The 12,057-nt window shown below is 44.1% G+C and overlaps 1 protein-coding gene across 1 annotated transcript in view; it reads right to left on the reverse strand.

Annotated features, from left to right (window-relative positions):
* The window catches only part of THSD4 (thrombospondin type 1 domain containing 4), a 569,301-nt gene that overhangs the window by 448,737 nt on the left and 108,507 nt on the right, over positions 1–12,057 (reverse strand). Inside the window, exon 5 of the mRNA XM_022579923.3 lies at positions 2,438–2,540. Coding sequence (XP_022435631.1) covers positions 2,438–2,540 — 103 coding nt within the window. The remainder of the gene's footprint in view (positions 1–2,437; positions 2,541–12,057) is intronic.

Consider the following 12,057-nt stretch of genomic DNA (forward strand, 5'->3'; position numbering starts at 1 on the left):
CTCTTCTCTTTTTATAAGGGCACCAGTCATATTGGATAAGGGCCCACCCTAATCCAGTATGACCTCTTCTTAACTTGCACCTTAATTACCATGCAAAGACCCTATTTCCAAATAAGCAAATTCATAGTTACCAGGGATAGGACTTAAACATATCTTTTTTGGGGGACACAATTCAACCCACAGCACTAGATAAGACAGAGTCTTTCTCACTGTGATTGCAAGTTCAAAGCCATGTAAGCCTGCCCATCCACCTGAGAAGTAAGTAAACAGGCCCAAGAGATGGAGAAAGATAGAGAAAAGCAGGGTCCTAATATTATTGAATCCCTGGAATGCAGACATATCTGAATCCCAGCCCACCTCTTGGACTTCCCAGTAACATGACCAACAAAATATCTTTCTTGTTTATATATAGGTAGGTTGGATTTCGGTCACTAACAACCAAGAGTTCTAATTAATATATGCACCAGTGAATTATGCTATATAATGTGAATTCAAATAGCTCCCAATATCTGGATGGGGAAGAGTAGGTGGGTTATATATGAAAAAGATTAGCCATGAGTTGATAACTGTTGAAACTAAGTGACGGGTAAATAGGAGGTTATTATTATACGATTATACTATTCTATTTTTACGTACATTTGAAATTTTCCAAAATAAAAAGTTAAATCAAATGTTCAAAAAGCCTCCTCCCCTCCCCCCGCCAGGACTCACAATTGAAGTCCAGCACACATCAGGGCAAACAAAAGAACAGAAAAGGTAGAATCATACATAAACCAGACAATAGCAGGCATCCACAGGGAATATTGATAATAGGTGAAAATATCAGCACAAGTTTTCTTTGCAGGAGGCAAAGGGCTTTTGACATTAGACCTGAGTCTACCAGGTTTGACAGGATCAGGTGGCTGGCAGATGACCTCCCTGAACTAAGCAGAGAGGGTTGGGCAATGGGGCTCCAGCTCCAGGGGAAACAATGGGGAGCACAGTGCACGGCTGGAGGAATTCGCCTTTCTTCCCAGTGAATCACGGCAAAGCAGCTATTATTATCCACAGCCAGCAATAAAGCAAGGGTGCAGCTCAGACAAAATGCTCACTGACAAGTACTGTTGTTCTGACACAAAAATATATTTCACAGGTTATGAAACACCCATGTTTCTGTGCCTTTAATTTAAGCCAGAGTCACCAGCTCTTCTGAAATCCTGCCTCCCTCTTGGATTAGAGGTTCTCAACCCCAGCTGCTCATTAGAATTACTTGGGATCTTTAAAATATCCTCATGCCCAGGCTGCACCCCAAACCAATTAAATCACAATCCCTGGGAGCGGTGCCCAGGCATCAGTATTTCTAGAAGGTTCTTCAGCGATTCTAGTGGGCAGTGGTCATGAGACCACTTTGAGAACCCAAACAAGGCTACAGACTCTTCTCGGAGAAAAATGCACAGACAAGAATAATTCTGCGTCCCATTTCAGAGCAGACATCAATCCTGCCTTCTCCTCCTCAAGGGCTGGCATCTAGGCACAACCTTCCACATTTGGACATTGATTCTGTAATGGAATCCGCACAACTCATTACCAAGCCCTCCCCAGGACAATTTCTCCAGAGCTCGGACATAACAGCCGTGTTCCACACACTGGGTTGTGGCCCAGCCCAGCTGCCCCAGTCACTGCCTTGGGCTGACGTTGAGCTGAACACTGAGGGCAGCTGCACTCTCTCCTCTGGCCAGCATGGCTGTCGGTATTGAACCCCACACGTTTTGCTCGACCCAGCACCACTTTGGAGCCTACTTTCTCTGTGATGGGAAGATATATCTCAGAATTGAACACTTCTCAGCCCAAAAGCCATGTTATCATCTGTGCTTCAACAAAGGAAAGTGACTCCAAGATCTAGAACAGCACTGACAAGCTCTACCAATATCAGATCTTCCATCCTTTTGAAAAGGCAGGAACCTTGGTCCCAAGGGCAATGGCTACCTACCACAATTCATCTTTGGAAAAAGCATTCAAGGCTCCCCCAGCACAAAAGCCAAACAACTGTCAACCCTACAACTCTACATGCTCTCTTAAGCCACCACACCAGTGCTTGTAGCAGGAACCAAGGAAAAGGGAAACTCCATCCCTGTTCACTCCTCACAACCTTAGCTTGAAACTCTCGCTCTAACCCATTCCATAAATCCTGTCCTGTCTCACTCATCCTGCCAGCCTCAGACACTGCTTGTTTCAGCCAATGCCTCATCCATCTGACTGATGGTCCAGGTGTCACCTGAGCTCCACTACCTTTGGTAAAGACCCCTACCGGCTCCCCCTTGCCCTGGGGGTCACACTTTCTCCCTCACTGTCACTCTAGCCAGGATCACACCAATTCCTCCAGCAATAACCAAAGGGCAACAGGGTTGGAGCACAGACAGAAAATAATTGCTGTGGACAGGGCTAGGGCTATTCTTACCTTCTGCAAACGGTTCCCATTCATAAAACCGGCCCATGAACGGCTTGTTGTTGTAGGATGCACATTGTACCTCCCAGATACTTCTACTGCTTTCTGGACACACCTAATAAAGCAGATATTAAACATGCAATTAGCGTGCATATCCCTTCATGGCCCCAGCCAAATCCCAGGAGACCTCTCCAATGTTAAATGCCAGTCCTCCTCCACCGAAACCTGGGGTTCTACAAATGCGCTGATCACCTGTATCGAAAATTTTAAATGCAGGTCCCAAGGCTTCATTCCAAGTTTACTAAATCAGAAACTTCGGAAGGACACTAAAGTTTTCACACGCTCCCCGTGTTGTTTTTCCATACCATAATTTGAGAACCACGGACCCAAACCTGCTCCTGACAAAGTGGTCTGCTCGCCTCCCTCAAAGAGGCCATCCATCTCCATCTGTCTGACTTTGTTCGTGCCATTCCTGTGCGTGGGATAATATTCACAGCAAACATGTACAGCGCTCTTACCAGGTGCAGGCACTATTTTAAGCATATTTCACATATTAACTAACTTAATCTTCACGATGACCAATGTGATTGATATGGTATTTTTAGATTTTTTTTCACAGGTGAGCAAACTGAGGCATGAAGCAGCCACACAGCCAGTGAGGACAGAGGCTGGATCGAACCCCAAGAAGTCTGGTGTCCACCAGGCTCTCTCTCAGTGTCCTCCCATCATGTCTAAATTCTGGCCTAAATTCTCTCCACCGTCTAAAGCAAGAGCTCCTAGCCTTCGACATGCAAAAGAACCACCCAGAGAGCTCCTGGGAGATGCAAACTCCTGGATCCCTCCTCCAAGGATTATTATTCAGTAAATCTGGCATGACGGTTTTTCTTTCTTTCTATTTTTTTTTTTAACAAATATCTCTTTTTTAAAAAATTAATTCATTTATCTTTGCTTCTCAATGCAGTGGCTTCTTTTGTTGCACAGCACGGGCTCTAGGCGTGAGGGCTTCAGTAGTTGTGGCACACGGGCTTAGTTGCTCCGTGGCATGTGGGATCTTCCCGGACCAGGGCTCGAACCCATGTCCCCTTCATTGGCAGGCGGATTCTTAACCACTGCGCCACCAGGGAAGTCCCATTTATAAATGATAAATGTGACATAAATGTGAAATAAGATCACAATCTCTCCTTTAAAGCTAGGATCTAGCTTTTTAAAACTAGCAACACTCTGCTTAAGTGTAAGGTGTGTGTGTGGTGAGGGGGTGTTTTAATAATCAGACGGGAAAGGCATCTGGCCCCTTAAGTATGAAAAGCTCTGTATAGAAGTCTCTGGAGTAAACTGCTAATATGATAGCTCACGTCCTGAAGGATTTAGAAAGAAATCTACTGTATGTATCAGAAACATCAGGTCTCGTGGAAGATGAGGGAACAGAGGGAGAAATGAAACCAGGTGGAAGGAAAAACATCCCCTGCTTGATCAAGGGCACTTGGAGAGGCTGCTGGGACAAACACTCAGGGTGGTCATAACCCTGCTGCAGCCTGAGCCAAACCATATGGAGCAAGAAACCATGTGAAGCAGAACGTGGTGGAAACTGGTGGGGAAAAAGGGCCGGAAGGATGGGCAGGGCCAGCTGAGCTCTGACAATGGGTGAGAAGCTGACAGGCTGGGGAAGGCTGTCTCCAAGGGCTCTGGAAGCCAAGCTGCTGGTGGTCCTGAAGCCGGAACCGTGTAGGCTTCCAGCAATACCAGCTGCCTCCGTGAAGGATTTGGAGCTAAGATGCTTGTTACAACCCTTTGGCCAGAACCGAAGTTCGACTAGGATGGGATCAGCTGGGCAGCTTGGGAGTAAGTACCATCCTTGCGATGAGAAAGAATCACTAAGGGGTGTGTTAAAAATACAGATTCTCGGGCTTCGCCCCAGTGGAGGGTGGACAAGAGGCTCAGGAATATACACTCGAAGTGCTCCCTCTGGTGCAGCCAGCCTGGCACCAGACTAGGCAGCCGCAATTAACAGCCACTCCCAAGCCTCAATCACACGCCAAATTACTTAACATGAAATCACAGTGTAAGAGCAGAAGAAAAGCAAATCCAACCCCTTTAATTTAAAGATGAGGAAACAGAGGTGTGGCGAAGCGGGGTACCTTACCAGAGGTCCCACGGTGACACAGAGACAGAGCCTAGAATGCTGACCACCCACGCTGGCCATCACTAGAAACTCGAGATCCGCTGCTGGGTGGGTGGCAGGTTTTTGTAATGGAAAGAGACCAGAACAAGTGGGCCAAAGGTCCCGTTCCTCAAATAACTACGTAAAGCCAAGCTGCTCTAAATGAGGCTCCAGCCAGAAGCCACCCTAGTTAACCTAGTGGCAATTACCAGAATTAGAAGCTGCGGACCACAAAAACTTAGCCAGCCTGTTTAACCTCTTTCTACCCATCCGTAACATAGTGCCAATGGGCTGGACCACGAAACAACACACCTTCAGAATCACTTTGAATTGCTCGATATTTGATGATATAAATGCGTATTTCATGCCATGGAAAGCCGTCCACAATCCATTAAGTGAAAAAAGTGATTATGTGTGTGGGATGTGTGTGTGGAGAGAGAGAGACTAAAAGTGTTATGTCTGGAAGGTGAGTTATAGAAGTTTTCTTTTTACAATTAACTTTTGGTTTATTTGTATTGTCTACTCTCTCTACAATAAATATATGACATTTATGTAATAAAAATGTATCTGTATTGAGCCCTTCCAAACACACAGCCACGCAAAGCTGGAAGGGCTCAACACTGATAACATTTTTATCAGTGTTTTTAATGCTAATGACTGTTGCTCTTATTATATCCATAAGCGTCTGCCTAATCAGCTAGCTACCTGTGATGCGTCATTCAGGATACCCTGTCCCTGGTCATCAACAAGTTCTTTATATTTGAGTGTGGCCCAGTTACCTCCTAAGGCCAGAGGGCTTAACGTGGCATCAGACCCACAGTGAGGGGTCAGGTGCTGAAGCAGCAAATCCACCTGCAGTTGCTAGGAGGCAGCTGAGCCCAGAGGTTGACCATGGTATCCAGCGAGCAGCTAGCATGGGAAGGTGCAGCAGGAGGTAACAAGGTGCTCTGGAAGATGGGGGTCTCCCTGTGCATGACCCTGAGCAGGGACCCACAAGACGCCAGGTGAGCTGCCAGTTAAAGGCAAGACACTACTTCCTGGGGAGGAGAGAGACCTGGCCAGAGAAATGCAAGCCTCACAGAGTCCAGATATGGAAGTGGGCTACTGAGACAGAATTATGGTACAGGTGAGGAACACAGATGCCTGGGGTGATAATGGGGATGATGGTGTTGAGAATAGCTAACTTTTATTGACACTTACTAAATGTCAGCCACTCCCTCATATGATTTATGTATATTTGCTCATTTAATCCGCACAACCACTGTTATATCCATTTTACAGATGAGGAAGCCAAGGCAAAGAAAAGTTAAATGAGTTGCCCAAGGCCGCAGGGGGAGTCACGATTTGAACCTAGAACCCACGACAGTAACCACTATGCCACAGTGCCCCTCAAGAACGTGTGGATAGCAAAGTTAATTTGCAATGGGCCCTCAGACAAGAGGGCCGTAAACTTCTTCTTGCCTATTGTCAGGAGACGTCCTGGAGAACAAGTTCAGATTCAGCCTCTGAGGCCTACTGAAGTGGCCCCAGCAACAAGGATCAGGGAGCCGTGGACTGAGGATGAAAACCAAGGAGGGCTGGGGAATTTCTGTTTCAGGTCTCTTTTGTAGATTACATCTGTTTGTACTTATACTATTATCAGTATAAGATCTCCTCTCATTTTAACAGACTCTCTGAAGTTAAAACTTCCAGGTTACAGATCATTTTACACTTGTTATACTTTATTTTTTTTTTTTTTTTTTTTTTTTTACTTGTTATACTTTAAGTGGGTTGTTTCCTGATGCCATAGACTGAGTCACCCTCACCTTATCAGTAACTGTCTCTATATTACACTGTGAGTTGGCTTTGGGCAGATTTCCTGCAGACAGCTGATCCTTTCTATGGGCACGGATTCTTATAATCTTCAGGCCAGAAAACTGAAACAAGGGAAAAGCCATGTAGATAGAGATCAGGCTCATTCAGGATGGGGCCAGCTAAGACCAGAGCTTTATAGCCAAGCAATGGCCCTGGGAGATAACCTCCCTTCAAATGACTCCTTTCCACCACAAAGAGGGAGGGATATTCCCACTGGTCTCTTATGGGAAGAAGAATAAAGATTTACTTTAATATAATGTGCTGAATCCTGATAAAGCACTTCAGGCCCTATCCAAAGTTCCATCTAGACAACTGCCTGGAGTTGCTATGAGTCACAAAGAGTATTATGGAAACTCTGACTATGTTTCTAGTGACCCTGGTTAATCTGAGATGACAACTGCCCGCCCGCACATAACTTCACTGCTCAAGAGGCCGCTGTCGGTGATCACACAATTAACTTTCAGTAATTAATTACTTTCAGTTCCCCAGGAGACTGAAGGGTATCATCCCCGATGAGGATGACACCAAGGAACATGACCTTGGGGTCTGCCTGGGTACAATATGCATTTTTGTTTTTACCCTTTGCATTGCTCTGGATTCAATCAAAAGACCGGCTACCATAGCAACACATGATGTATTTAACATCACCAGAGTGAAAAAAAAATCTAAAGAAAAAAATCTAGAAAATGTCCCTGCACTGCCATGAGAAAGTGGCTACGTGACCTTGGGCAAAGCAGTTTGCTCTTCTAAACCTAAATGACTGCATTTCAGTAACAAGCCCTGGACCACTCCCCTCACCCCCTAACCCAGGAATTCTGTGAGGAGTAAACTAGTAATATATTAAAGTTTCTAGCTCATAGTAATGCTCAATAAATGTCAGCTGAATTGGAATCTAAGAAGACATCAAAGATGAATCCAGCAGTTCCAGAAGCTGTTAGGTGCCCGACAGGTAGGTGTTCTGAGCAAACATTCCCTTCTTTTCTCTTCTACAGATGGAAGATGGGCTTCATTTCCCATCATCTTGTTACATGATATAGAATCATATAACCATGGACCACAATTTCTTACAAGTTATCCGGCACAGTTTTCAAATATGTTTAATATCTGCTTTCTCAAGTCACTTGGAACAAACTCAACCTCACAAAAACTCTTCTGCCACCTCCTACCACTTCCAGGGCCCTCTAGACAGTCAGTGAATTGGTTTGTCCAAAAGAGCTGGGTAAAGGCTTTGGATTTAAAAAACAAAAAACAAATAACTGAGGTTTTCTTAGTTCTCAAACGCTTTTTTCTTTTCCTATCCAAGTTCATACTGTTCTCCTAGAGAAAGGAGTTTCTCTCTTATTCAATAAATACATCAAAGACCCAAAGGATATTACTATAACTAAGCCCATCCATTCACCTGCGAGAAGCCTATTTTTTAAATACTCTGTACAGGGCTTCCCAGGTGGTGCAGTGGTTAAGAACCCACCTGCCAGTGCAGGGGACACGGGTTCGAGCCCTGGTCCAGGAAGATCCCACATGCCGCGGAGCAACTAAGCCTGTGTGCCACAACTACCGAGCCTGCACTCTGGAGCCCGCGTGCCACAACTACTGAAGCCCGTGTGCCTAGAGCCTGCGCTCGGCAACAAGAGAAGCCACCGCAATGAGAAGCCCATGCACCGCAACAAAGAGTAGCCCCCGCTCACCACAACTAGAGAAAGCCCATGTGCAGCAACGAAGACCCAACGCAGCCAAAAATAAATAAATAAAATAAATTTATAAAAATAAATAAATAAATACTCTGTACACATGTCTATACAGACCTAGGCTTACCCCAGGAATGCTTGTTTATTTCTCTCTCTTTAGATTATGAATGTATCTCTATGTCTGTAAGAAGGTCTGAAAGAGAATATCTTTTTTTCTAACTAACCAGGAAGTATGTCGCAAAACGTAAACTTAAATCCAAAGCTCCTACTCACCCAGGGAGCATAAATTTCTCAGTGGCTACTTTGGGGATCACATTAATAAAACTGGTTTCTTCCCCTCTGCTATCTGCTGAGACAGGATGTGAAATTCCTTCAAAGGCAAATAGTCACTGTGCCCCTACTATGTGTCAGGTGTTGCAAGCATTGAGGATACAGAGAAAAATCCCTCATAATAGTCTCTCGCAGGGATTTCACAGGCCAAGGTAAAAAAAAAAAACAAAATAAACAAAAGTGAAAAAGCCCAACAACAAATAAAACGTAAATCAAAACACATAATGCAATGAGAAGAACTTGGTGAACTGTCTGGGCACTACATTTCTAACCTTGCAAAATAAGAAGGGGATTGATCCTTCCTAATATTGATAAATCAAGACAATAAAAACTGTTAATATACTATATATAATAAAAATATATCTGAAAATAAAATGTGGCTAGCAGAGATCAGCAGAGTGGGAGGAAAGAGAATCATTTCTTCATCTTTCAGAGTAAGGAGTCAGAGAAAATTTTAAGTTGATATATCAAGAAGCAGAGATGTTGGTACACTTATTTAGACTTATGGAGAGAATGAGAGTAAAACTTTTAAATGATTGACTGTGATTATACCTTGGGAGAGAGACTAGGATATACCTCTCTCTACCACTGTGATATTTCTTCCTATTTGTACTACTTTTTATAATCATGAAAAGTGACAGTTGTGAACAATTCATATATATGTGTATGATTCATACATCTATATTTCATACATATGAAATATATCTATATGAAATTTATTTGAATATTTAATATTTACATGTTTAACATATTTAATATGTATATGTTCACAAAATATTCATATACATATTTCATATATATATATATGTAAGGCCACTTTTCATATACATATGAAAGTCAATAAGAGAACTTTCTATGGAAAATTCCCAGTGGTCTGAAAAGATGGAAAGCAGAATAAGGCAAAAAGCACTGACACTAGCATATATTTCCCAGATAAGGAGGTTGGTGACAAGCTCACGATAGGAGAAACCTACGTTGAGCCCTCTAGTTAGATGACCTGTCCATCCGCTAACTGGTCCCACAGTTCCTGTCATGTTTTACACCTTACAGAACTGCACTGACTTCTTGACGTGGCCCATTTGCTAAGTTTCTCCGTAAACTGCACGCAGGAAGTTGTTTGTCAGCTCCTCTCATTTCATATGAGACTAGGAATGGGATAGAATTAGAATCTGCCTAAAGAGAGCTTAGCTATATTTGAGATTTGTCCAATATCTTCCCTTCATTTTCACTTACTTTGAGCCAGAAACAAGTCCACATGGATAAATCCATTGTCAGAAGTCAGTCCCACCCCAGGGAAATTTACTGGAGAGTCATTGATACCAGAACTCATCACAGCCGTTGTTTGCTAAAAGCTGCTTTTTAGCCCCAGAGGTTTTTCCCCTTGAAATGTTAAGTGCACTCAGTCTAGGTTCAGGATCATTTTTCCATTGGCAGCAAAGCCCTTTAAAAACTCGAAAGCTTGCCCCCGCCTTGCACCTGGTGACTCCCTCCAGCCTCCCTGATCCAGAAGGAGCCTGTGTGTCAGTCCCCTCTCCAGGGAGGAAGCACTGAACTCACAGTGCTTAAGAGAAGAAGGCAGGAGAGAGACACCTAGGTCTCCAGGACAGAGGGCATAAGGTGTCTTGGTTGGTTCATGTATTTTGCAAAAAATAATACAAAACCCCAGAAACAGCTAGTAGAAAAGAACTGTATTTTTACTACATCTCCACGGGCACCAGGAGGGATTGTGGTTTGGTTTTCTCCTTCCCCTGTGTCACCCCTATAAAGACTCTAGTTCTTTTGCTCCCAGGTCTTAACCTTCAATGAAAGTCCATGAAGAAGAAACTTATCTATTTCCTCGATTGCTTGAATACTTACAATTTTTAGCCATAGCTGAGGAAGTGCAGGGCTGTGGATAAACCATGGACACCCCTGTGTTGCCCCTTCACTGCTGAAGACATATTTGCAGGTGAAGCCACCGCTCATGGCAAAAGCATCTCATTCCACTGAGAGGTCCTCCAAGCGCCCTTTCTTGATCCTCAGCCCTTACGGGAGCGCAAAGGGGCTCTCAGATCCCTGTCACTCCCTCTCCCTAGAAAACTCTCCCTTCTGGATTGCCTGCAGGAGGCCTTTGCTGCCTCCACCCAAGCCAGGTTCATTTCCACTACCTGGAGATTTCAAAGTGCCTACACAGCGTGTAGAGTGGTGCCTGTGCCCTGTGCCTGTTATAACCTATTTATGAGTCTCTCTCTCCCGCTGGACTTTGAGCTTAGGCTCAGAGCCTGCTCTACTTTCAGCGTCCCTGACCCCACTCAGTCAATGTCAGTGCTGCGCTTATGGACTCCAAGCAAAAACCCGCAATAGTGAGTGACTTGGACTGTTGTACTAGTAGACATCTAAGATGATGCTTGCTCTAAAAGACCACAGATTCTTTATTTTTACTGGAGTGTATCACCTTCACTTCCTCATACACATTGTAGGCAAGGAAAAATAAAACCTTCCTTATTTTTAAAGTCTACATTCAGGGATCATTAGTGCTGCATTTTTACTGATACTGAAGTACTATTTCATAGAGGACATCTTATATGAACTGAACAATCCTAAAGACAAACTAGCATGCTTAAAATTCCCAGATGACATCACAAGGTAGGGCTTAATATTAAATATGCACATTTGAGGGTATAAAGGCTTCATTGGCATGAAGTTATCTATAGGCTGACTTTTATCACTTTAAACATGACCCAAGGGTGATTACATTGAAAGCCACATCACAGCGAAAATGCTGGGTCTCTCAGCAATCTTGTTTTATTCTTGGGCAAAGGGAAAGGACTCTCAACCACAGCTAACCCAAAGGACAAAAGGGGACTCTGAGCAAGTCTGACCATTTCATCCACAGTTCCATGACTCAGCCCTTAGGAATTGGGAGCTGTTCAGATATGCAGACATCTTACTCCATTCTTATCTTCAGCCACGTTCACTTATCCAGGTCCAAACGGTTTATTTACTAACAATGTGTCAGCACACGCCAAGCTCCTTTTACACATGACCTTATCTGAACCTCATGTCAACCCTATGGAGCAGGTACTATTATTCTCCCCACTTCACAGATGATCCTCAAAGAGTTAAGTAACTTGTCCAAGGACACTCAGCTCCCGGCGTTGGAGCTGGGGTTTGTATCCAGCTCAACTTAGCTCCCAAACTCACTCTCCCACACTGTCTTGCAGGCTTAACATCCAATTAAACCAGTTGATTAGAATTGCTTTCTGATTTTTCACTGTGTTTAAAATGTTTCTCACCCATCAATCTCATGTATGAAAGTCCAGCAAGACCATGTGATAATTCTGTATTCTGAGATGTTAAAGCATAAGTTTCCCATTAAGACCGGGATTATTTAAAGTGGATAGAAGGAGGCGGGAGGGAAAGGAAGGAGGGTCCCTACCACCTGGCAGGCACTGCAGCACCCAAGATCCTGAAACAACCCTGCTTTTTTGTCCTTGACTAAGCTGCTTCCTTGGCCCCAAATGCTCTTATCCCTTTTTTGGCCATCCTTGAAAGCCCAGCTCAATTGTTCGCTTCCTCAACCCTGTGGCCTCCTGCTCTGTGCTCTCAGAGCTCCTTCCCCCTCA

Source organism: Delphinapterus leucas, chromosome 2, assembly GCF_059928025.1.
Source record: "Delphinapterus leucas isolate spDelLeu-1000000601 "Yukka" chromosome 2, BTC_Dleu_Yukka2, whole genome shotgun sequence".
Taxonomy (NCBI): Eukaryota; Metazoa; Chordata; class Mammalia; order Artiodactyla; family Monodontidae; genus Delphinapterus; species Delphinapterus leucas.